Genomic DNA, 26,379 nt, shown 5'->3' on the forward strand with positions numbered 1-26,379 from the left:
TTCAGGACATGGAGTACAACTACAGGAACGACTACCAAGAAGAGGAAGTGAACTTTATCCATTTGTAAACAACTGTTGGACAATCCATGGTACTTCTTACCACGTGATCTTAGCTGCTATTTTGTCGCATGTTCCTGCCAGGTTCCTTTTCAGGAGAAAGCTCCCAAAACTTGCTCCTTGAAGGAACTTCCTACATGAACCCGCTCGAGGCATCCATCACCATTTTTGGATGTCTTGGGCAACAGAGTTTACCAGAAACCAATCAATACATGGGAACGATCGATCTGAGCAGAGTAAGTTGATGAAGATTATTGATTGTCATGTATTTTGAAAGAATTGATTGTAACAGACTTGATTGGTAGGAACGTTCCCCTTATCACTCCATTTGTTCTTCATTTATTTATCATCCATTCAAGAGAAACGTTAGATGAAACTTGGAATCGTATGAAACTTGGACAGATTGGCTGTCTAACAAGGAGGAATTGATTCGGTTTTCCTGAAGATCCGAATCCAGATCTGGATACGAGAATTTTTGAAAATTTTTTTAAAGTGATTCTTCACCAATGAGAGATGGGACCGAAAACACGACATAGAACATGATATTACAAAAATTTATTGGGCCCGATATGCTCCACTCGATCAGGCATTGCATGGTGTATGTGCTCTACCGAGTGCCCTTCTAGTTTATGCTCTGTATCACGAGGAAATATTTCCCAAATAAATATCAGCATTTTAAAATGAATGTTTCTGAATCATGAATGTGAAAGGAAACCTGCATGAAACTTGTGGTTGGTACTTTCAAATGAAATAATGTTATCTTGAACCACCAGGACACAACCCACCCCAGAAGTAAAAATTTTTGTCGTTCGAGTTCAGGAAATGTGCTGCAGTTAGCAAACGGATAGGATGAGGGACTCGCTGTTAGTTTTGATGCTGATCCTAGGACAGACCACTTCCTCAGTGCAGGCCGAATTTACCATGCTGAAGATAAACGAGCACACCTGTGTGAACCTACCGTGCGATTGCGGGACTCGGGAATCTACCTGGGTACGGTGGATGAGGGATGCAGATTTGGATGGAGTGGTTGAGAAGGAAATCAGCTGCAATCGTTCCGATTGTTATGACATCGACTGTGATGAAAAACAAAACACAAAGCTGAACCATCATAAGATTTTACCAAACGGGGATCTTCAAATCTGCAGGGTGGAAAAGAGAGATTCTGGTCTGTACAGATGTCTGAATGAACCTTCACGTGGAAGTCTAACGGAGTGTGATTCCACATCATCATTTTGTACTTCAGAAGATCACGAGGAAGAGTCATCAGGAGATGTGACTCACTCTTCATGTGAAGCAACTCTACTCCTCTACATATCAGGTGAATCTGGAGGTATATTTCACATTTTAACCACACAAGAGGTAAAAAATAACCATTTTATATTCTCGTGGGGTATGCTTACACATTGTAAGCAATAAGAAACCGTGCTTCCTCATCATCTCAGGTCGCTCATCTGCATTTGAATTTTCATTTATATATTTTTTTCATTTATTTATATTTTCATTTTTGGATACTTTCCAACGGTTCTGTGATTTTTTTTTCCTGGTGTATCGGCTTCAATATTCTTCATCATGTAAAATTACTATGCTTCCCTATTGTCTCAGGTTGCTCACCTGCATTTACTTTTTCATTTTTTTATTTCGTTATTTATTTATATTTTAATTTACAGATGCTTTCCAATGGTTCTGTGATTTCCCCAGTGTATTTGCTTCAATGTCCGTTGGCACACAAAATTACCGTGCTTCTCTATTGTCTCAGGTCACTCATCTGCATTTTTATCATTTATTTTTTTTTCATTTACGGATACTTTCCGACGGTTCTGTGATTGCTCCCGGTGTATCGGCTTCGATTTCCATCGGAACGCAAAATTTCAGCTTTTTACGTCACCCGGAAGGTACCGATCTTTAATATCAGTCAGTCAGTGAATCATTCAGTCAGTGGTTAAGAGCTTTATATATTAGAAGTGTAAATGGATGTGATAGTGAAAGGAAAGTAAGATTGGGGATTGCAGAGTCATGATGGTGTTATTTTTTTTATGGGATATTGAGATTCTAACAAGCGTGGGAAGTTGAGATCCAGACCCTGATACAGGTTGTCCTGCCAATTGTCCCATTCAATCCCAGAAAGTTTACAGTGTGGATTATAATCAAGTAAATCAATTTGATTCCTGAAAATAATTGTGATAAGTAAGCCTGGTGTTGGCTTAGTGGTTAGGGTGGCGGCTTGGGATCCCAGTGTCCTGAGTTCAAGCCCCGTTGGCTGCTGAATTAACACCAGGGGGTTGACTCAGCCTGTCATCCTTCCGAGGTCGGCGAAATGAGTGCCAGTGTACTGGTCCCGGTGTATGCCCCGGTTAGAATAGGTGTACCATATCCCTGTGTGTCGTAAGAGGTGACCAGGGTTGGCATCAGGAAGGGCATCCGGCCATAAAACATTGCCTCACAAAAAGCCAAACCCCTGCACATCAGGGAAAAATGGCTGTAAAAACGGTTAAAAAAAAAAATTGTGATAAGTAAGGCATCTACTGTGACTGACTCAGCCTGGGAATTCTTCCACAGAATCTCTGTCTCTGTCTCTGTCTCTGTCTCTGTCTCTGTCTCTGTCTCTGTCTCTGTCTCTGTCTCTGTCTCTGTCTCTGTCTCTGTCTCTGTCTCTGTCTCTGTCTCTGTCTCTGTCTCTGTCTCTGTCTCTGTCTCTGTCTCTGTCTCTGTCTCTGTCTCTGTCTCTCTCTCTCTCTCTCACACATTAATCCCATCTCGTCTTCAATTATACGACCCTTCTTCCTACCCATGGTACACTGAATTCTGTGGTGAGGCAGTTGCTCTGAACCAACTTGCCTTCTCTTCCTGGAAGGCAAATCCTGGAAGGCAAAGACCTTAGAGGTTCTCGGTGCATTCCAAAAAGTCCGCAACAAGTGTATGTCCACTCTCAGGAGAGCCTGAAAACATCTGTCCAACCTCAAGAATGAACCTTCAAACTTGTCTCCCTCCTCTAAAACCTGGTGGTACCTTAAGCCTGTCTCTGGAGTATGTTTTCCTTTCATCTCTTCCCTCTCTTCAAATGGCACCACAGCAAACTTCGCTCATAAGAAGGCTGAATGCCTCAGTTCTGTGTTTCCTTCCAAATCTTGTGTTCCCAACCCTTCACTCTCAGTGCCCATCCTTTCTTATCATATGCACTGCTCTTGGACTCTGGCTCTTTTGCAGCTGAGAAGATGGAGAAGGTTCTTTCCACCCTCAACTCTGACTGTTACTGGACCGGTCAGCATCAGCCCACGCGTCCGAAAAACCTGCTCTGCTGCTCTTGCTCACCCTCTCTCGTTCTATTCACCCTCTCATTTGCTCAAGGTCATCTGCCATCTGCTTGGAAATCAGCAAACATTACTGCACTGCATTAAAAAAGGTGCAAAAACAGATCACTTCAAGTACAGACCAATCGTCCTTCTCCCAATCATCAGCAAGGTGATAGAATCTATCATCGCTTCTGACATTAAATCCTTCCTCTTCTGCAACGGCTTGGTTTCCAATCATCAATTTGGATTCAGACCAGGTCACTCTTCCCTGGACTTGCTGTATCTGCTTTCCCAACAATGGATGGAGATCTTCATTGCTCATCATGAGATCAGAGCCATCTCACCAGACACATCGCGTGCTTTCGTTATGGTCTGGCAACCCACCCTGCTCACCAAGCTCTCTTCCTATGGTATCCAAGGCAATCTCCACTCATGGCTCACAGACTTCCTCTGCTGTCGCAGTTAACGTGTGGCCCGAAATGGAGTTCTTTCATCCCCTCTTCCTGCTCACGCTGGAGTTACTCAAGGAAGTGTTCTGGGCCCTGTTCTTTTCCTGGTTTTCATCAATGATCTCTCTGACTCTCTGGAAAATCCTCTTTATCTCTTTGCCGATGACTCCACCCTCTGCCGTACCATCTGTCATCCCTCAGATCAGCAAGCAGCAGCTTCTTTGCTCTCTGCACATTTGGATAAAATCACAAACTGGTCCAACACATGGAACATGCTTTTCAATCCTGACAAATCTCACACTCTCACTATGTCTCTCCGAAAGGACTGTCTGGAACACCCCCCCCTCCACACCACCCCCATATAATTTCTCAACAATCCTCTTATAGAAGTTCTTTCATTCAAGGTTTTGGTTCCCACTATCTGCCATGATCTTTCCTGGGAAAGCCACATTTCCAAGCTGGCCTCCAAAGCAGTTACCGACTGGGCATCCACTGTCGTGCAAAGTGCTTTCTTGGCATACCAGAGCTCTTGACCACATACAAAGCTTTCATCTGCAGCCTGATGGAGTACTGCTCTCCCCTCTGGGATGGTGCTCTTGCCTCGCATCTCACTCGAATTCATGCTGTGGAAACCAAGGCTTTTAGGATCATTGGTATCTCCCACAATAAGGCTGAGTCTTTGGGTCTCTCACTCTCTCACCACAGGCAGGTCAGTGGTATTTCTGTCTTCTACCATCTCCTCTCCGGCCTCACCCCCCACCCTGTCATGACTGCGATATGTCCCCTCCCCATATTCCACAGGGCGATCAAGGTCCACCAGCAACCCCCTTCTGGTAAAACTATCAAAATCAAGAATCACTGCTCACCTTCACTCGTTCATTCCTCTATTTTTCCCACCTTTGAAACAAACTCCCACACTCTCTTCAATCCCACTCATCCCTCCAGGTCTTCAAAACAGCTGTCACCACCTCCTCTTGTCTTCCCCCATCCAAAACCATGATCTTTTCTACCCCAGCTAATCTACCCCAAACCCACCTCCTTCAAATTCCCTGCTTCCTTCCTGAAAGGCCCTGGAGTTACCTTGTCTACCCCACCCCATCCTTGTTTACCTTGTCTACCCCACCCCATCCCTCACCCTTCCACAGATATACTTATGTCCCTGTTCCCCAATGTTTTGTGTTTCCTTATCCCACCCCTCTTGTCTCCTGCTGCCCTTGTTGTACATTGTGTGTGTTAGCTCTTATACGAGCTTCGACATTGTATACAAAAAAAGGGAAAAACTTTGAAAATCTGCTTCTCCAGAACCACCTGTCCGATTGATATATTGACCGTTTTTACAGCCATTTTTCCCTGACGTGCAGGGGTTGGGCTTTTTCTTGAGGCAATTTTTTTATGGCCGGATGCCCTTCCTGATGCCAACCCAGGTCGCCTCTTACGACACACAGGGATATGGTACACCTATTCTAACCAGGGCATACACCGGGACCAGTACAATGGTACTCACCTCGCCGACCTCGGAAGGATGACAGGCTGAGTCAACCCCGTGGTGTTAATTCAGCAGCCAACGGGGCTTGAACTCGGGACCCTGGGATCCCAAGCCACCACCCTTACCACTAAGCCAACACCAGGCTTTGTCCGATTGATACCAACCTTGAAATTTATGATCGCATACCCATGTGGAAACAGTGTTGAAAATGATGATGTCATCTGTCGCGTTGTTTGGAAGCTATATTGGATTCAAGAAAAAAAAAATATTGAAAAACCCACTTCTCTGAAACCACTTGATTGATTGATACAAAACTTTACAGGTGTGATCGACAACCCAAGTGGAAAGTTTGTTCACAGTGATGATGTCATCGGTCATGTGTTTGGCAGCCATATTGGATTTAACAGGATTAGTGCGGGCCTGTACGTGCGTGGCCGCACGTGCAAAAAAAGAAAAAAAAGAAGAATTGTGACGTCATTGTGATGTCATAGCACCATGTCCTGTCATTGGTTCGGTAAATAAATGGCCATAACTTGGGAACCACTTGCCGGATTGATATCAAACCTTGAAAAGGCACATACTCAGGTCCCCAGCAATATACCTTGCAAGTTTCAATTAGATCGGACCAGTGGTTGTCGAGAAACAGCGGTCACAGACACACAGACACACAGACACACAGACACACAGACACACAGACACACAGACATTCAGACATTCAGACACACAGACACACAGACACACAGACACACAGACACACAGAGATTGCTGGAATTATAGATAGATGATTTTTGTTTTTGGAGGACCCAAAATAATTCCCATACACTAAAAACGATATCTGTTTGGAACATAATATTTTGCATAAATGTCGCCTAATGTTACAGAAAGATGTCATATGATCCTGAACGTTATCAGGTATCATGTGACCCGTCAGTGACGTTTTAGAGTTTTTCACTCAGTCACTGTTTTACTGTTTTATTTTTTTAGTGTATGGGAATTATTGAGGGTTGTCAAATAAATCAATAAATCACTCTGCAAGGAAAAAAATAAAAAATCTGCTTCTCCGAAACCACTTAACCGATCAATACAACACTTAAAATGACTTCTCTGAACCCACGATGCTTCTTGGAATCCTTACGTATGTATCACACAATAGAGGTCTTAACTTCAAACATTCCAGACGTAAAGTTCGACATTCTGACAATGTCAAACTTATAAGCCGTTATCACTGTTCGCAGTTGTAGTTAAAGTTAAAATGACATTGAACATCATGTTTAACATCCGGGGTGTTAACGATGTGGGATTTCTCTCAGATTCCCCCCAGGAGTCGAAGGATTTCAAGATTCACATCAAAACAGGAGATGTTTGGTGGGCTGGGACAGACTCCAATGTTTATATCACGATGTGTGGACGATTGGAATGTTTGAGATCTTATCATCTTAAACATTCATCAACACATTCCGATCCTTTTGAACGAAGTCAGGTAATCATTCACAGAACACTTTAACAAGGTAGATAAGGCCATGTAAAATAAATTAATTTCCCATCCCTGCCCGCTTCCTCTTTTGGATATTTACTATTTTCTCTCCAGATCTTAAAAAAAAACAACAAAACTGATGCATTTATCTTCATCCCCAGGCACTTCCTTTTTGGAGGCCGAATGTTGGTCGGGTGTTTTTTCCTCTCCTTTCCCAAATTTACGAATTATTCTTTTACTCTCTTATTTTTGTCATGTGAGTCTGGAACCCAGACCAATAATTATTTTGCGGTCCCTGGAGGGCGAGCACTCACGTAAATGAAATCTTTCTCGTCTCCATCTGTAAGTACACTTACTCACACCCTGTAAGTATGCTGGCTCATGCCATGTGAGTATGCTGCCTCATACCCTGTAAGTATGCTGGTTCACGCCATATAAGTATGCTTTCCCACAGCATGCAAGTACACTTGCTCATGCCCTGTAAGCATGTATGCTTGCTCATGCCCTGTAACTACACTTGCTCACGCCCTGTAAGTACGTTTGCTCACTCCCTGTAAGTTAAGTATGCTTGCTCACACCCTGTAAGTACACCTGCTCACGCTGTATAAGTATGCTTGCTCATGTCCTATAAGTATGCTTGCTCCAGCCCTGTAGGTACACTTTGTCACGCCCTGTAAGTACACTTGCTCATGCCCTGTAAGTATGCTTGATCACACCTTGAAAGTATGCCTGCTCACATCCTGTAAGTATGCCTGCTCACAGCCTGCAAGTACGCTTGCTCATGCCATATAAGTACGCCTGCTCACGCCCTGTAAGTATGCCTGCTCACGCACTGTAAGTATGCCAGCTCATGCTCTGTAAGTACACTTGCTCAAGCCCTGTAAGTATGGTTGCTCATGCTCTGTAAGTACGCTTCCTCACACCCTGTCAGTATGCTTGCTCACACTCTATAAGTACGCTTGCTTCAGCCCTGCAGGTATGGTTGCTCATGCCCTGTAAGTACACTTTCTCACACCCTGTATTTACGCCTGCTCATGCCCTGTAAGTACGCCTGCTCACGCCCTGCAAGTGCACTTGCTCATGCCCTGTAAGTATGCCTGCTCATGTCCTGTAAGTAAGCCTGCTCATGCCCTGTAAGTACGCCTGCTCAAGCCCTGTAAGTATGCTTGCTCACAGCCTGTAAGTACGCTTGCTCATGCCCTGCAACTACACTTGTTAACGCCCTCTAAGTACGTATGCTCACTCCCTGTAAGTACACCTGTTCACTCCCTGTAAGTTAAGTACGCTTGCTCAAGCCCTGTAAGTACGCCTGCTCACGCATTGTAAGTAAACTTGCTCCAGCCCTGTAAGTAAACTTTCTCATGCCCTGTAAGTATGCCTGCTCATGCCCTGTAAGTTCACTTACTCATGCCCTGTAAGTATACTTGCTCATGCCCTGTAAGTATGCCTGCTCATGTCCTGTAAGTAAGCCTGCTCATGCCCTGTAAGTACGCCTGCTCAAGCCCTGTAAGTATGCTTGCTCACAGCCTGTAAGTACGCTTGCTCATGCCCTGCAACTACACTTGCTCACTCCCTGTAAGTACACCTGTTCACTCCCTGTAAGTTAAGTACGCTTGCTCAAGCCCTGTAAGTACGCCTGCTCACGCCCTGTAAGTAAACTTGCTCCAGCCCTGTAAGTAAACTTTCTCATGCCCTGTAAGTATGCCTGCTCATGCCCTGTAAGTTCACTTGCTCATGCCCTGTAAGTATACTTGCTCATGCCCTGTAAGTATGCCTGCTCATGTCCTGTAAGTAAGCCTGCTCATGCCCTGTAAGTACGCCTGCTCAAGCCCTGTAAGTATGCTTGCTCACAGCCTGCAAGTACGCTTGCTCATGCCATACAAGTACGCTTTCCCACAGCCTGCAAGTACACTTGCTCATGCCCTGCAACTACACTTGCTCATGCCCTGTAAGTATGCTCACTCCCTGTAAGTACACCTGTTCACTCCCTGTAAGTTAAGTACGCTTGCTCAAGCCCTGTAAGTACGCTTGCTCCAGCCCTGTAAGTAAACTTTTTCATGCCCTGTAAGTATGCCTGCTCACGCCCTGTAAGTACAGTTGCTCATGCCCTGTAAGTATGCTTGCTCATGCCCAATAAGTATGCTTGCTCACACCATGTAAGTACGCCTGCTAACGCCCTGTAAGTACGCCTGCTCACAGCCTGCAAGTACGCTTGCTCATGCTATATAAGTACACTTTCTCATGCCCTGTAAGTACGCCTGCTCACGCCCTGCAAGTACGCTTCCTCACGCCCTGTAAGTACGCCTGCTCATGTCCTGTAAGTACACTTGCTCACACCATGTAAATATGCCTGCTCACGCCCTGTAAGTACGCCTGCTCATGCCCTGTAAGTAAACTTCATCACGCCCGATAAGTACACTTGCTCAAGCCCTGTAAGTATGCTTGCTCATGCCCTGTAAGTACACTTGCTCACACCCTGCAAGTACGCCTGCTCACACCCTGTAAGTACCCCTGCTCACGCCCTGCAAGTACACTTGCTCACACCCTGTAAATATGCCTGCTCACGCCCTGTAAGTACGCCTGCTCATGCCCTGTAAGTAAACTTCATCACACCCGATAAGTACGCTTGCTCGTGCCCTGTAAGTACACTTGCTCACGCCCTGTAAGTACGCTGCTCACGCCCTGTAAGTACGCCTGCTCATGCCCTGTAAGTACGCCTGCTCACACCCTGTAAGTATGCCTGCTCACAGCCTGTAAGTGTGCCTGCTCACGCAATGTAAGTATGCTTGCTCACACCCTGTAAGTATGCCTGCTCACGTCCTGTAAGTACGCCTGCTCACGTCCTGTTTGTACGCTTGCTCACGCCCTGTATGTGTGCTTGCTCCCGTCCTGTAAGTATGCCTGCTTACGCCACACCGTGTTCAGCAAATGTGATTTTTGAGACCTGAACATGTCCGTGCAAATGTAACATGTGCAGTTGAGTTCGCGAGCTAGCCAACTCTCGCGATAATGCGAACGTCACCATTCTCAGGAAGGAACTTTCTCGGTGGCTTGAATTGTGCTTCTGACGAAGTACAGTACACCTTGGTCTTAAAATGGTCTTCATTTGTGTATGCATCTGGAAGGCTGGCAGAAAGTATTTGAAGCCATGGTACGCTTGTACGGTGTTCAACAGAACCGACTCGGGGATATTTTCAACGAATTTGCAAATGAGTTTGACCAGGGATCGCCCATCGACGACAACTACCAGACAGCTCAGATTAGTAGTGCAAGTCCACATTGATCTAGTACCAGTTCAGTATGTACAAGCGGACAGTACACCAGACAGTGCCACTGCTGGAGTCGATGTTGACGTATCGGGTATATGACCAACGTCATTTTTAATGATATACAGTATTGGATGTGTTGAGTGAGGGCTGAACCAAGGACCAGATGGTGGAAGCTGAAGGAGGAAGACTGTTGCGTGAAATTAAGGGAGGAGGTGAGACAGGCGTTGGATGGTGGTAAAGATGGGTGGGATGATTGGGCAACGACAGCAGAAATTGTGAGGGAGATAGCTAGGAAGGTACTTGGTGTGACATTTGGACAGAGGAAGGAAGATAAGGAGTCTTGGTGGTGGAATGAGGAAGTACAGGAAAGTATAAGGAAGAAGGAGTTGGCGAAAAAGAAGTGGGATAGTCAGAGAGATGAAGAAAGTAGGCAGGAGTACAAGGAGTGGCGGCGAAAAGCAAAAAGAGAGGTGACAAAGGCCAAGCAAAAGGCAAATGACGAGCTGTATGAGAAGTTGGATACAAAAGAAGGGGAAAAGGATTTATACCGATTGGCAAGACAGAGGGACCGAGCTGGGAAGGATGTGCTGCAGGTTAGGGTGATAAAGGACGCAAATGGGAATGTGCTGACGAGCGAGGAGAGTGTGTCGAGAAGGTGGATGGAGTACTTTGAGGAGCTGATGAATGAAGAAAATGAGAGAGAGAGAAGGTTGGAAGAGGTGGAGATAGTGAATCTGGAAGTGGGGTGGATCAGTAAGGATGAAGTGAGGACTGCTATGAAGAAGATGAAAAGTGGAAAGGCGGTTGGCCCAGATGGTATACCAGTGGAGGCATGGAAGTGCTTAGGAGAGATGGCAGTGGGGTTGTTAACCAGATTGTTTAATAAAGTCTTGGAAAGTGAGAGGATGCCGGAGGAGTGGAGATTAAGTGTACTGGTTCCGATTTTCAAGAATAAGGGTGATGTGCAGAGCTGTGGAAATTACAGAGGGATAAAGTTGTTAAGCCACACCATGAAGTTGTGGGAAAGAGTAGTGGAAGTGAGGTTGAGAGGAGAGGTGATGATCTGTGAGCAGCAATGTGGGTTTATGCCAGGAAAGAGCACCACTGATGCAATGTTTGCTTTGAGAATGTTGATGGAGAAGTATAGGGAAGGCCAGAAGGAGTTACATTGTGTGTTTGTGGTTTTAGAGAAAGCTTATGATTGGGTGCCAAGAGAGGAGTTGTGGCATTGTATGAGGAAGTCGGGAGTGGTGGAGAAGTATGTGAGGATCGTGCAGGATATGTATGAGGACAGTGTGACAGCGGTGGGGTGTGCGGGAGGAATGACGGACCGGTTTAAGGTAAAAGTGGGATTGCACCAAGGATCGACTCTGAGCCCTTTTCTGTTTCCAATGGTGATGGACAGGTTGACGGACGAAATCAGACTGGAGTCCCCATGGACTATGATGTTCGCGGATGACATCATGATCTGTAGGGAGAGTAGGGAGCAGGCTGAGGCGAGCCTCGAGAGGTGGAGGTAAGCACTGGAGAGAAGGGGAATGATAGTCAGTCGGAGTAAGACGGAATACATGTGTGTAAATGAGAGGGAGGGTGGTGGTATGGTGCGGTTGCAAGGAGTTGAGGTGGGGAAGGTGGATTGATTTAAATACTTGGGATCAACTGTCCAAAGTAACGGAGAGTGTGGGAGAGAAGTGAAAAAGAGAGTGCAGGCAGGATGGAGTGGGTGGAGAAGAGTTGCAGGAGTGATTTGTGACAGAAGGGTAGCTGCAAGAGTGAAGGGGAAAGTATACAAGACGGTAGTGAGACCAGCTATGTTGTATGGTTTGGAGGCGGTGGCACTAACAAAAAGACAGGAAGCGGAGCTGGAGGTGGCAGAGTTAAAGATGCTGCGATTCTCGTTGGGAGTGACAAGGATGGATAGGATAAGGAATGAGTCTATTAGAGGGACAGCGCAGGTAGGACGGTTTGGAGACAAAGTGAGAGAGGCGAGATTGAGATGGTTTGGACATGTGCACAGGAGGGAAACGGAGTATATCAGGAGGATGTTGAAGATGGAGCCGCCAGGCAGGAGGAGAAGAGGAAGGCCAAAGAAGAGGTTCATGGATACGGTGAGGGCGGACATGCAGGTGGTTGGAGTGTCAATGGAAGATGTGGAGGATAGAGCGAAATGGAGACGGTTGGTCCGCTGTGGCGACCCCTAACGGGAGCAAGTCGAAAGAGGAAGAAGAAGACAGTATTGGATGTGTTGATGGTTGCGCTGTGGTGGTGGTACTTCACCATGTGGTGGCCATCTTGGAAAAAATATCTGGAAAATATCAAATAGTAAGGCGCCTCCACCTTTCTTTTGAAAAGCCTGGATGAGAGACTAATTTATTTTACTTGGCCTAATATAACAATAAACCTGTTCATACCTGACCAGGTGTGATGTTACATGCTGTGCATGTGTTTCTCCAGGTGGATGTTTTCATTGTGCCTTCCCTTTCCCTGGGGAATTTTAAAAATGTAACAATCTGGCACGATGGGAGTGGATATTTTCCTACCTGGTTCCTCAAGAATATCAGAATCGTCGAAACATTCGCTGGCATGGAACCAACATTTACCTATTCATGTTGGATTAAAGGAAACGATCCTAAAACCCTCTATCTCCAGGTAATCTCACCTTTTCACACTCATGTGGAATCTCGCTTTTAACTTCCTCTCCCAAGATCACGTGTTTCCTAATCCTCTATACATTCATGAATGAAGTGAATTTAGAAAATTTATGAAGAACTGTGTAAAGATAGTAATTGGTCATTTGGAAAATTTATTCATCATTTACTAATCTGTCTATAATTCCAGCAATGTGTGTGTGTGTGTGTGTGTGTGTGTGTGTGTGTGTGTGTGTGTGTGTGTGTGTGTGTGTGTGTGTGTGTGTGTGTGTGTGTGTGTGTGTGTGTGTGTGTGTGTGTGTGTGTGTGTGTGTGTGACCGCTGTTTCTCGACAACCACTGCTTCTATCTGATTGAAACTTGCCAGGTATATTGCTGGGGACCTGAGGATGTGCCTTTTCAAGGTTTGATATTAATCGGACAAGTGGTTCCCAAGTTATGGCCATTTATTTATAAAACCAATGACAGGATACGGTGCTATGACGTCACGATTGACGTCACAATTCGTATTCTTTTTTATTTTATTTCATTTTTTTGCACGTACGGCCATGCACATACGGCCACGCACGTACGGGCATGCACAAGTAGTAATAATTAATAATTGTTATTATTTGATTGATTAACCACATTTTGTTTATGGATACAAGACACTGATACTGTTTTATAGATACCGGAGATGGGGGTGTAAATGGGGGACCGGAGTTGGGGGTGTAAATGGGGAACCGGAGTTGGGGGTCTAAAAGGGGGACCTAATGTGGGGGTGTAAAAGGGTGACCGGAGTTGAGGGGATGAAAGGGGGACTGGAGTTGGGGGTGTAAAAGGGGGACCAGAGTTTAGGGTATGAAAGGGGGACCGGAGTTGGGGGTGTAAAAGGTAAACCGGAGTTGGGGGTGTAAAAGGGGACCGGAGTTGGGGGTGTAAAAGGGGGACCGGAGTTGGGGGTGTAAAAGGGGGACCGGAGTTGGGGGTGTAAAAGGGGGACCGAAGTTGGGGGTGTAAAAGGGGGACCGGAGTTGGGGGTGTAAAAGGGGAACCAGAGATAGGGGTGTAAAAGGGGAACCGGAGTTGGGGGTGTAAAAGGGGAACCGGAGTTGGGGGTGTAAAAATGGGACCTGAGATGGGGGTGTAAAAGGGGGACCGGAGATGGGGGTGTAAAAGGGGGACCAGAGTTGGGGGTGTAAAAGGGGAACCGGAGTTGGGGGTATAAAAGAGAAAATGGAGGTGCTGGAGCCGCTTGGGTTTTTGCTTTTTTTGTATACATTGTCAAGGCTCGCATGAGAGCTGACATACAATGCACATCAAAGGGTGGGGGGGGGGGCATGATAAAGAGGGGTGGGAGAGGGGAGGACAAAACAGTGGGAAACAGACATTAGGAGATCTGTGGAAGGGAGAGGGATGGGGTGGGGAACACGGGGTATAAAAGATGGATATTACAGGGACTTTCAGGAAGGAAAGCAGGGAATGTGAAGGAGGTGGGTTTGGGGTGGATTAACGGGGGTATAAGATTGAGGTTTTGGATGGGGGAAGATCAGAGGTGGTGGTGAACAGCTTGGTTTCTGAATAGTTCAATCCACAAGCGCACTATTTAAGGCAAAATTTCAAACCCACGGCCATTCCTTACCGAACTGTCTCCGGCTATCCCTCATCGTAGTTTACCATCGTTCTGCGACCGCACCGGTGACACTGACACCCTCCCTCCATGACTACTGATGGTCCTGGTAAGGGACAAACTCATTTGCATCACTATATCTGTGGTTCACCAAGGCTCGTGGAATATCGCGGTCTTGGAAAGAGAAGGAATGATAAAGGATTGTGTACTGCGACTTGCTGAATCCACCCTTTTCAATAGCTTACAGGTTCGAGAAGATCAAAAGAGCTTGGAGAGATCCACCACTCTACAAATGATAATCTTGGTTTGTGAGCACAGATAAATCTTTTCATACACACAAATTGCAGTCCACCATCCTTATTACTCTTCTGCTTCTTCTTCTTCTTCTTCTTCTTCCTCATCCTTCCCGATTCACTCTGCGACCATGTCCCCATGACATCAGGATGCTCGTGTCCCACCGAAAATCCGCACCCCAAAAGAAACCCAGCAGCTTGGAGCCAAAGCCGCATAGCCAGGGTTGGGGTTCAGGATGAAGAGGGTGTGGGTATTGTCGCTGGTGGTGTTTGAGTTCGACCGGTAGTGTTGGAGATAGTCCGGTAGCAGGACCCCATAGATGTGGCCAGAAATCGAATTTCGTTCCACTGAGAGGGGACTAACTAGGAAGCGAACTTTTGCTTTATGACATACATGTAGCCGACTGAACATCTGCTTGAGCACCAGCATCCAGAGCAGTCAGGCTTTACACCAAAGATGTCAAGGATTGACCGTATCCTTGCACTTCGTGTCCTCACCGAACGCAGACGAGAGTTTTGGCAGGGGCTGCTTGCACCCCATGTTGATCTCTGTAAAGTGTTTGATTCGATGAATCGGGATGCCCTCTGGAGAATTCTTTGTCTTCGTGGGATGCCACCAAAACTGATGGATCTGATGTCTGAACTATACTCTGGTACTGAGAGTGCTGTGAGATGTGGTGGTACCATCTCTGACTTATTTCCAGTTGTTACTGGATTCTGGGGAGGATGTCGGAGAGATCAAGCTGTGATGCATCGTTTGGGAATGTCAAGATCTCTGACTTTGATTTTACAGATGATGCAGTCATCTTTGCGGAGACTGGATATCCTTTTGGGGGCCCTCGAGGCACTGAATCGGAACCACTGGGATTATGGGTTTCCTGGGTCAAAACGAAGATCTAGGCTTTCAATGACATCTTGGATGCTGCCATCTTGTGTGAACCTGTTTGTGGTGAGGATGTTGAGGTTATGGAGAGATTCACTTCCCTTGGCAGCGATATTCATGTCTCCACAAGTTGTGAGCCAGTGGTCAATAGACGTCTGATTTGGGCCTGTGGCGGCATGGATTCACTGGATAATGGGGTGGTGCTATTGGTACCTATGCAGTAGGATGAAAGTCAGAGTCTTTCAGTCCTTGGTACTTCCAGTCTTGCACTGGGATGGAGACTTAACTCCTTTGGTACCTGGTCTCTTCAGAGAATCCTTGGCTATCGCTGGTAAGACTTTGTGCCCAACGAGTGGTTGATGAGAGAGACTCAGATGAGATGTGTGACCCATATAGTCCGTGAGCATCAGCTGCGGCTGTATGGACATATGGCTCGTTTTCCTGATGTTGATCCTGCTCACCAGATTCTCTCAGCGAGGTAGCCTCGTGAGGGAAGGAGGCCAATGGTTCGACCACATGCGTCATGGTTGCAGCAGGTTGATCAGCATCTCAAGGAGATGGGGATGGGCCAGGCATTTGACTGGGGGATGGCCAGACAGAGGCCCTTGGAGTACTGTTGGAATGTGGACGCAGTGACGTGCTGCTCCGGTGGCGCATGCTCCTATACCTGACCTGACCTGACTAAATATTACGTAAAAAGTTTTCCACAAGATTCTCATGCATTAACGTGATAGCCTACAGTCATTTAACGATTAACCTGTATTTTCATCTCAAACAACACCTTTAATTCAAGTTCTGTGCAGTAGCATACAGGCATGTAACTTTGGGTTCAGGGTCTGATTTCATTGGAAATTGAGTGGTCTTAGATTGATGTCTTTCAAGAAACCAGAATGACCGTTAGTTTTAATCTCTCACGTCTTTAAGGGGGTAAATCTAGTCTTAAAGGTAGCTTGTCCCCAAATACAAATAAAATGGTGAACCCGCTTAATATTCGGGTACAACATGCGGAAACTGGCGATTTATATAGACGAGCAGAGTATCCTCCCTATGGGCGATTTTGTTCCAAGCATGCAACATCTTCTTACGCCTACCTTTATTTGGCACTGTAGAGGCAACTGACAGCTCTGTGAAGGCAAAAAATTAAAAAATAACCTGGATTACTTGCTTGAAGCAAAACCATATCTACTGCTAATAAGTTAAAACACCTCATTGCACTGGAAAACGGAGGGACAGGAATACTCTACTGTAAATGGTGGAGACTTGTCATACCCACTCCCCCCCCCCCAAGGCAGCACTACATGCTACACATTTACATTGAGAATTTGCGTCCCCACTACCCCTCCCCCCCTCCCCATCAAAGCCACCAGCAAACATAAAACACCCCTATACGTTAAATGGGGTCATGCTGATCCTCTGTTGCAAGTCTGGATGGAATCGGCCCAGAAACTGTTGGAGTCGGACGACAAACAAACAAAGAAGAAGAAAAACAAACACAAACACCGGTCTGTGAATTATAGTCAGAATTCTGGGTCACTGAAGACTAATATGACGATAATTTTTACATTACATCCTGTATTAAATGTACACTGACCTTTTCAGATGGTATTTACATGTCATCAAATCTTTTGATCGTTGATAAGGAACACGATAGTTGAAGGTTCAAAAAGCCACGGATGGGATGATCTTGTTACTTTAATGTCACTATTGGGAGCGTAAATGAGGAGGGCAATGGCTGCAGGGGGTGGTACATGGTGGTGACGTGTAGTTGGGTTGGAGAGCAGTCACATCGGGGTTGATTTGTGCCGGGCCGGGTGAGGGTCGAGAGACTGGGCGGATTGCCCACCAGTCCGCCAACTCATGATCGTTGGCCGTCAACCGGCCCAATTTTCGTTTGGTTATAAAGATTGATCTCGCGGGAATTTGACAATTGTACACCAGTCTTTCTCCAAGAATGAAAGCTGACCGCAATATGAAGTATTGTATATTATTTTATTATAACCAAGGTATGTTGAACTTGGATTCGGGGATGTTATATCAATTGAAAATGACTTTAATAGGACTTTGTTCATTTTTGAAAACAATAATGTTTTCATATTAGACTCCTATGCAGCAACAGGAGTCTAGTATTTCAAATTCAAAAGGTTTCAGCTTCTATCGTCATAGGAGACAACTTGCGAAAAGAACGTGGAACACAAATTATATCTGATTGACAATATGCATACCCAAGATCAAGGTGCAAGTTGAACTCTGCTGATGGTGAGGGTGCTCAAACATTTACATCAATCACTCAGTTTGCTCTTTGTCACTCAAATGCTTGATATCCTCATTCAACAAGGGTAGTTCAGTGGTTGTTTTTTTGTTTTTTTTTCCAGCAATTTTCACAATTGTGGTACGAACAAACGTCGGTACAGGACAGACCCAAAATCTGACAAAAAATATCGACCTAATGCACATTTTTGATAGTTTGTAGGAACAACTCACTACCTCCAAAATCGATTTTGGTGCTGGTTGTTTGGTCATCCAGAGTACGTTGAACTCATCCCAGTCCACGTCCACTCAGGTGAAGGCGCATGATTCATAGGAGTGTGTGAATGACAATGAATATTAGCCTGGTACACGTTTTGAAGAGCATGCTGGTGAACTGCATCTTTGGTAGGTGGAAGTGTCGCCTTGTTGGGCAGTGAGCCAAGACAGAAAACGTTATACCTAGCTTCATCCAGGTCTGTGGCTGAATTCTGTCTGAATTCTGTCCGTGTAAAGAAAAGACAAATTTCTCTAATGTAGTCTCAATCGCATGGCTCAAGTCATAGGACGAAAATCCCAGGGCAGTGAAGGCGGTCTGATATTCGGCACTTTCACACACCATCGTGAATGGATGCCATTTTCCTTTTCCTTTGAAAGCGCTGGTCAAATCACATCCGTAAAAAATGTGCAGCCCTGTCAGGCTATCGCTGACGCAGTCACCAAGAGTATGACGGATTTGTCCGATATCAATTGCTCTGGCTCGATTTTTATTTATTTATTTTTAATGCAATTCCTTCCCTTCTTATGCCTGGTGTTGGCTTAATGGTTAGGGTGGTGGGCTTTGGATCCTAGGGTCCTGAGTTCAAATCCTGCTCAGCTGTTGAATTAATACTAGGTGGGGTTAACTTGGCCTGTCATCCTTCCGAGGTCAGCAAAACGAGTGCCAACATGTTGGTATACTGTGTTGGAGTGGCGACCCATCCAGGATTGTGCCCAATAGCCAAGGAGACTGCTTAAGCAGCACCAACACTCTGCACAGAGTATGGTCCCAATCTCCTCTCCTCCTCTTTCCCTTATTCTTCCCCACCCCCACCCCCCTTTTCAAAAAAAAAATGGAGGGGGCTGTCAAAACTTGTCATTGTGTGAGAGAAACATTTCTAGTGACACAGAGCACGTGTACAATGGTATGGCCGGGGAGCGGGATGTTCAGCGGGGAGGGGGGGGGGTACGGAAAGTTAAAACCCATAAATGCCCTACATATGCTAAAGCCTGTCAGTGCGTCAAGTTTTTTGTGTACCTTAAAAACGAAAACACATAAGATAATGTGCTTGTGTGTGATTAATTTGTTTAAAAAATTGGCACCCCTTAAAATGAACCTTTCCAGAGCATTACTTGGTTCCTCCGAGGAACACAAGGGTAGTACAGCATGCACACGAGATTTTTTTGAATGTGCCTTCTTTTCCATTGTCTGGCATTTTCCACAAGCAATGGAATGTGCCTTCTTTTCTATAGTTTGCCACATGGCACATTCCATATAAAGGGATCTTTTATATGCTTCTGGCATTTTCCATATCATGGGCGATGAAGGTTGTGGTCAAGTTTCATCAAAATTGTGCTTGGGGTTTTGTTGATGATGTTATTTCTCGAGAAAATAAAGTGGTATTTAATGGGAGATTTTAGTTTCAACTGAGTCAATTGTTCTAATCGTAAACCTACTGACGACTTTGTTAACATTTTTTTATCCATATGGATTTCATTCCCTGATTGACCAGCCAACTCGCATTACCCCTCAAAGTACAACCCTTATCGACAATACAGTGTACTAACCAATAGCAATGATGATACTTACACAGGTATCCTTACTATTAACATTTCTGATCGCTTACCTCTATTCCCGATTATCCCTTCATGTTTTTTTTCAATCTTACTTCTGTTGAAAAGAGTTATATCACTAGGGAAATCAATTATAAACCTTGTGTTCTTTTACTGCAGATATCAAATCCATGGATTGGGGGGAAGTTTATAAATCCCATCAAGCAAACTCTGCTTACGATACTTTTCTTTCTCTTCTCACTAATTCTTACAATTGCCATTTCCCACTTGTTACTGAAAGAAGTGGAAGAGAAAGAAATCATTCATGGCTCACTCAGTTTATTATCAATTCCTGTAATTACAAAAATAGGCTGTATCGGCACTTCTTACATAATCTCTCTGAGAATAATGGGCGCTATTATAAGAGTTACCATAATCTATTAACCGCTGATATCCGACTTGCCAAAAAAAATTATTACATCAATAAGTTTAATATGAATAAAAATAACATGAAGAATACTTGGCATGAAATTAATATAATTATTGGCAAAGTTATTATAAAGCGGACATTCCGGAAAATTGCTCCGATGGGCAGGAGGTTTGCGTCAATCCTGGGGATATTGATAATTCCTTCAATTCTTATTTTACTAACATCAGTGCATCACGAGCTAATAAAATCTCACCAACTAACGTGAACTTCAGGGGCTATTTGCACAACTCCAAAACATCATCTTTTTTCCTTGTAGCAACAAATTATTTTTGAAATAACTGAGATTGGCAGGAAGCTCAATAGTGCCACTAGTTGTGGCTTTGATGAAATTCATTCTTCTGAGATAAAGTCCATCATATCTTTTATTTCTAACCCCTTAGCCCATATATTCAATCTATCTTTCCTTACTGGTTCTGTTCCTCTGAATCTGAAGGTTGCTAAAGTTACTCTCATTTTCAAAAGTATCTATCGACAGGTCATTCACAATTACAGACCCATATCTGTTTTTCTGTGTTTTTCTAAAATTTTGGAGAGTTTTGTTTATAACCATCTAACCAAATTTTTCTCGAAATTTAACATTATTTTTGAACAGCAGTTTGGTTTTCACAGTAAACACTCCACAGATATGGCTCTTAGTTATATGACAGATTTAATTTCAAATTCCCTCTCTGGCAGATTGTATACTGTTGGTGTTTTTATTGACTTGTCCAAAGCCTTTGCTACGATTGATCATTATATTCTTCTCTCCAAACTTGATTTTTATTGTGTTGGAGGTTGTGCTTTTGAATGCTTTAAACGTTTAAAGACTATCTTACTAATTGGCAACAATTTACAGTTGTTAAAAGCTCTAATTCTTCATGGAGAGCTATTAGCCGTGGAGTTCCCCAAGGATCTACTATATACTTGGACCTCTTCTTTTCCTATTATATGTTAACGATCGATAAACTTGTTCTTCTTTATTATCTTTTTTCTCTTTGCTGATGACACAACTATCATCTATTCCAATCCTAGTTACGACTTTAATCAGTACTCTTAATTGTGAACTCATTAACATTTTATCCTGGTTTAAATCAAACAAACTCTCTCCATAAATCCCAATAAAACCAAGTGTATGTTCTTTAGAAAATCTACCAAACCTCTGTCTGACACCATTTCTTCAATCTATATAGACAATGAAACCCATTACTTTTGTTAATTCGATGAAATTTTGAGGTGTTACCTTGGATGACAAACTTATCTGGACTAATCACATTTCATCGACTGCTAAGATTGTTTCTCGAAACATGGGCATACTGTCTAAACTTCGTACCTTCCTTCCTCCTTGTATTTTATTCTCCCTGCTTAATACCTTAATTCTCCCTTACCTGAACTATTGTAACATTGTCTGGGCACGCTCCAGTAACAATCAGCTACATTCACTTTCAGTTATTCAAAAGCATGGTATGAGGATCTGTACCATTTCTCATCCACGGGACCACACTGCACCTCTTTTCACAAGACTTAACACATTGACACTTTTTTGACATTAATAAATTACATAAAGGGATATTTATGCACAAACATTTCAATAATCTTCTTGCAAAAATCTTTACATCTTACTTTACTGCAGTCCATGATATGCACACTCATTTCACGAGATCACAAGATAACTTATTTCTACCTTTTATTCGCACATCGTACTCTATTAGTACACTCATTATTATGGGCCATGTCTTTGGAATAGTATTGATGGAGAAATAAAGGCACAGTAGTCTGTCGGTCAGTTTAAGTCTGTGGGTCAGTTAATAAACGAAATTTGATCTCCTATTATTAAAAAGTTTCCTTTCTTACACATTTACTTGTTATTCACTTTGGCAACTCTTCACCTTATTGTTATTTCATTATTTTTAACAAATCTGTTTATTCTTCTTATTCACAGTATTCTTCACCATTTTTCCTTAATTCTTTGTCATTCCTTAGTTTTGGTTGAATTTATCGTTTGTCATTTATATTGTTAGTCCATAGGCATATCGATACAAGCCTCGGCTTCTGAATATGACTCCATATTTGCCTCTGTATGTGTTAATTTTAATTGTATCCATCTGAGTTCACCAAGTTTCGGAAATATTTCTGTCATGTATTTTTATTTTACTGTACTTATATTGGCAACTATGGAAATAAATATTTTTTGAAATTGAAAAAAAAAAATTGAATTGAAATTTGTTATATTAATGGTATAGTATTAATTTGCTATTTGAATGATGCTGTTTGGAATGAAAATATGGAGAGGTTGAGTTTAAAGGAGAATTCGGAAATAATGTGAGAGGTTCCACCAGTGACATTCTTAAATGTAGCATTTGCAGATTCGCCATGACATCATTGAAATATTTTGTTTACTTCACGTGTTTGTAATATTGTATTTTTTATATTAATGATATAGTATTAATTTGTGATTGGAATGATGCTGTTTTAATGAAAATATAAAGAGGTAAGTGTAAAGCAAAAGGAGGAAATTATGTGAGTGGTTCCACCCGTGACATTCGCGGATTCGGAATTTCGCCATTTTTTGCCAAAGTCCTTCACGAATCGGCTGTCCAGCCCTTGGATCCTGTGCATAGCACAGGTACCTCGCTCGTTGAATGTATTTACCATAATGTTACCACATCTGGGTATATTCTTACTCCTTAATTATTGAATGAATCTACCATCACGTGACCACATCTGGGTATATTCTCACTCCCTTTTAATTATCTAATAAATCCACCTTCATGTGACCACATCTGATTATTGTTACTCCTTTATTTAATAAATCTACCATCATGTGACGACACCTGGGTATTGTTACTCCCTCTTTATTATTTAATAAATCTCCCATCATGTTACCACATCTGGGCATTGTTACTCCCTTTTTATTATTTAATAATTCCTCCATCATGTCACCACATCTGGATATTGTTACTCCCTCTTTATTATTTCATTTCAGATTCCCGGGTCATGTCACTCTTTGGATGAGAGAGAACCGAAGAGACCGAACGGTGGGTTTTGTCGATTCTCATTCGGGGATTTGATGCTGTTTTTCAAAGCATTTTAGGAAGAGAAACGTGGAATAAACTTGAGGTTATGTGGAGAGATATTATTGGTGGAAATAAAGATTGTAATGTCCTTGTTTCTCATTGTAGTTCCCAACCCGCTCATGGGAATTCCTCTCCTCTCATGTGAGATGCAAAATCCCCCCCCCCCCCGGTAAAAAAAATTCTCGTTGCTGTGGATGTTTCGAAGTACTGAAGGCCACAACCGGGTGATTGCAGTGGCCAGAATGTGAGCAGACATCCTTGCCTCCTGTCTGGGGAAGAGTAAATAGAGAAACCATTGAATGCTGGAACCTGGACAGGATTCCTGCCCTGAAAGTTCCCACTGCATGCTGCCTCTATTTGGTGAAACGAGGGATTAACTATTGCTGCAAGATTTATTTCTGCACTTGGTGCTCCTAATTTTCAATGGGACCCCCCGAGTTTCTTCAACCCTCCCAGCAGTACAAAACCACCACTTAGGCTTTTTTCTTTTTCTTCCTGCATTCCTAATTTCCGAACTGTATCTTTGAGCCGTTGGGCCTTTCAGAATGAAATTTTGCATCAATAAGGGGAATATAAAGTATGCGTAATTAACATAGTATTTTTGACCTTAACCTAATTTTAAGGTCATTACCGAATTACAGACATTTTAACATTTTTCATCATGACTTGAATCAGGTTTCTCCAATCGGAACGAAATTGCCCTTTCGAGATAGTTTAGAGCAAGTCATATTTACACTTAATTTACATCGTATCTCTCCAGTAAAAGGTCAAGGTCAAATAGTGATCTGAAGAGAAAAAACGCCTTTTTTTCATCGCTCAATATTGTCAATGCGGAATTTCAAAGACCACTTGGCCTTCCAAGATGTTCTTCAATTGTAATAGTGGACCTGCATTGAAGTTGTGCACCTGTTATTTCATTAGTGTCCTTGACCTACTTTTTCGGATTTTGATCTAATTAACACAAAAACACCTTTTTCATTATAACTTGAATAATTTTTCTCTGATTTTCATGACGGTGTGTTACAGATAAATTCTCGATGGGGACACATTTTCTTTATTTCCACTCAACCCTAAATGTTGAAGGTCAGGGTCATATGGTGGTCTGAAAAAAAAAATCATCATTGGATCACAGGTCAAGGGGTAAGGCATGGGAGATGGCCATGTGTAAGGCTCCCTTGGCCGGGTTAGGTTTATCCTTTGCGATCACTTTGTCATCTCAGATATCTGGTTTTCTTGTGCTGGTTTGAATTGAGAAGTACTGATTTGAAGTATTTTAATTGAAAGAGATTTTTTTTAAACATGTAAGCTCAGGTATAGATTGTTTGTTTGAGAAACAAGTTGAACAGGTCTTGTGTTTTATTCTTCCCATTTATTAACCAATTTGTGCAGTGTAACCTTGGTTGAGTTACCACATCTTACATGATTGTTATCCTGATGGGTTTTCTCATATAAAGGATGTTTTTGAACAGACACAGTGAAGATAAGAACCCCAAATGAACCCACATCAAGTGAAGAGATCAACAACCCTTCATCACTCCATGGATGCCGACCGGCTCTCATTGCAGCAATCACTCTCAATGTTCTCGCTCTATTCCCATTCATCATGTTTGTTTTTCTTGTTAAATGTTATCATGAAAAACGTTTGTAGAAACATCTAAAGGATGCGTTTCATCAATGTGTTTCCATCTCTCCACATATGATTTTTTTTTACCAGAACACATTTATTTTAAAGGAATGTTCAGGAAGTAATTGTTAAAACATCTACCCAAAGGTGATATTTGTTTGATATGAAACTGATGAGAATTATGCTTTCGCCCATTTACTCTTTTGGTGTGAAATTGTTGAGTGTTTCCCGTGCCTATTATTAGCCTATCCCCGTGCAGCAGGGGATGGTATTTTGCAAAGGTCAAGGTTCCAAATAATTGTCAGTTTTCATCCAATTTAGCTGAAATTGTGAGAATTTGTACACAAGGTGTTTCAAAAGAGTGATCTTTCCTCCAGGTCTTGGCACTGCCTGGAGGTAGTCTGACACCTCCTGCTTCAGATCATCCAGTGTGGAAGGGCAGTTGGCAGAGACAGAGCCCTTGGTTTTGACTTTGAAACAAAATGGCTACAAGGTCCAGGCATGGTAATTTTCCACTGGACCTATGACATCATCAAACAAAAATCTGATTGGATAATCGCAATGTTTAGACTTGCCCCATGTTCCAATTAGTCCCGTCTCCCAACTTATAAATACAGTTGGAGTACAAGCTATCAAGGAATTAAGACACAGGGCTTCATTTATTGCAATGTATGTTCTGAAAAGCTCTTTACCTCAAGTTTTTATTTGTCAACTTTATACAGTAGCCATGTTTTGCTTTGTTCCCAGAAAAAATAAATTTATGTTAAATTTACTTCTCCTGTTGGTTGTTATCTCCATTTGGGTTTCATGAGGTGGGAGAAAGTTTTCCCAGAACTCAAAATCTCCACCTCCTACTTTTTGGTGAAGGATCATGATTCACAAACCAAAATGTGAAGTTTTGTTCTCATCTCCTCATTCCAAGGGTTCTTTTCCAAATCTTCACTGAACCTTTAACAGTCTCCACTTGTAACTCGTTTGTAGTGATATTCCCCATAATGATTTTTGAACACTCAGTCAGAGTTTTCTTTATCATTCCTGAAGCTCCAACTATCACTGGTACAATTTCAACTTTCTTCAATTTCCAAGTCCTATTGAACGCATTTTTCAGATCCTGGTATTTCGTCATTTTATAGATTTCTGTGGTATTTTGTCCAAAGTCATTGGGAATTGAAACCTCGATCAACAATGCTGACTTTTCCTTTTTGTGTTTGAGCACCATGTTTGGACACAAAGCTTTGTTTGCAATGTCCACAAGTGATAGCATCATCTTGTCATGCGTGAGCACCATATGTTCATTTTCAAGGATCGGATTTGGTTTGTGTTTCCATGATCGTTCTCGGTATTTGGTCATTTTACAACAGGATGTTGAAATGTTTACAGATGTGCTCGTGGATTACTCCACAGATGCTGTCATGTCTTTCTGTGTACAGCTGTTCTGACATTTTTTAATTTTTTTTTTTACATCCCAAAAGGATGTGACTGGTACATTCTGTTTCTACACCACAAAACCTGCATTTGTCCGATTGGCTCGATCCCACCATTTTTTTTAAAGGCATCAGTGAAATGTCCTCAGTCTTGGGTATTCATGATGACTCGTTCTCCATCTCAATTGATTTGACCTCTTCTTTGCCATTCCAATGAGCCTTCTTTGTCCTTCTCTATCCTCTCAATTTATTTTTTTTAAATCTTCCTGCTCTTT

The 26,379-nt window shown here is 43.1% G+C and overlaps 1 protein-coding gene across 3 annotated transcripts; it reads left to right on the forward strand.

The window, feature by feature from the left end:
* The first annotated feature begins 299 nt into the window (after positions 1–299).
* On the forward strand, positions 300–25,452 carry LOC147031011 (uncharacterized). Of its 3 annotated transcripts, XM_085875669.1 has the most exons (6): positions 300–1,387; positions 6,593–6,762; positions 12,480–12,674; positions 22,966–23,017; positions 24,083–24,196; positions 24,526–25,452. In XM_085875669.1, the coding sequence occupies exons 1-5, from the start codon at positions 907–909 to the stop codon at positions 24,160–24,162; spliced, it is 978 nt and encodes a 325-aa protein (XP_085731795.1). In that variant the 5' UTR covers positions 300–906; the 3' UTR covers positions 24,163–24,196; positions 24,526–25,452. The 3 variants fall into 3 exon arrangements, with proteins under 3 accessions (XP_085731795.1, XP_085731793.1, XP_085731794.1); XM_085875667.1 differs by lacking the exon at positions 24,083–24,196 and having other exon boundaries at positions 303–1,387; XM_085875668.1 differs by lacking the exon at positions 24,083–24,196 and having other exon boundaries at positions 305–1,375.
* Positions 25,453–26,379: the final 927 nt, after the last annotated feature.

Source organism: Eptatretus burgeri, chromosome 3 (genome assembly GCF_056783735.1).
Source record: "Eptatretus burgeri isolate ZD-2024b chromosome 3, Ebu_testis_v1, whole genome shotgun sequence".
In the NCBI taxonomy this organism is placed as follows: Eukaryota; Metazoa; Chordata; class Myxini; order Myxiniformes; family Myxinidae; genus Eptatretus; species Eptatretus burgeri.

Coding starts and splice junctions, on each gene's coding strand:
- LOC147031011 (XM_085875667.1), top strand. CDS start 907: ATGAGGGACTCGCTGTTAGTTTTGATGCTGATCCTAGGACAGACCACT. Junction 6,763..12,479: donor ATCCTTTTGAACGAAGTCAG/GTAATCATTCAC, acceptor GTGTTTCTCCAG/GTGGATGTTTTCATTGTGCC. Junction 23,018..24,525: donor AGAACCGAAGAGACCGAACG/GTGGGTTTTGTC, acceptor GTTTTTGAACAG/ACACAGTGAAGATAAGAACC.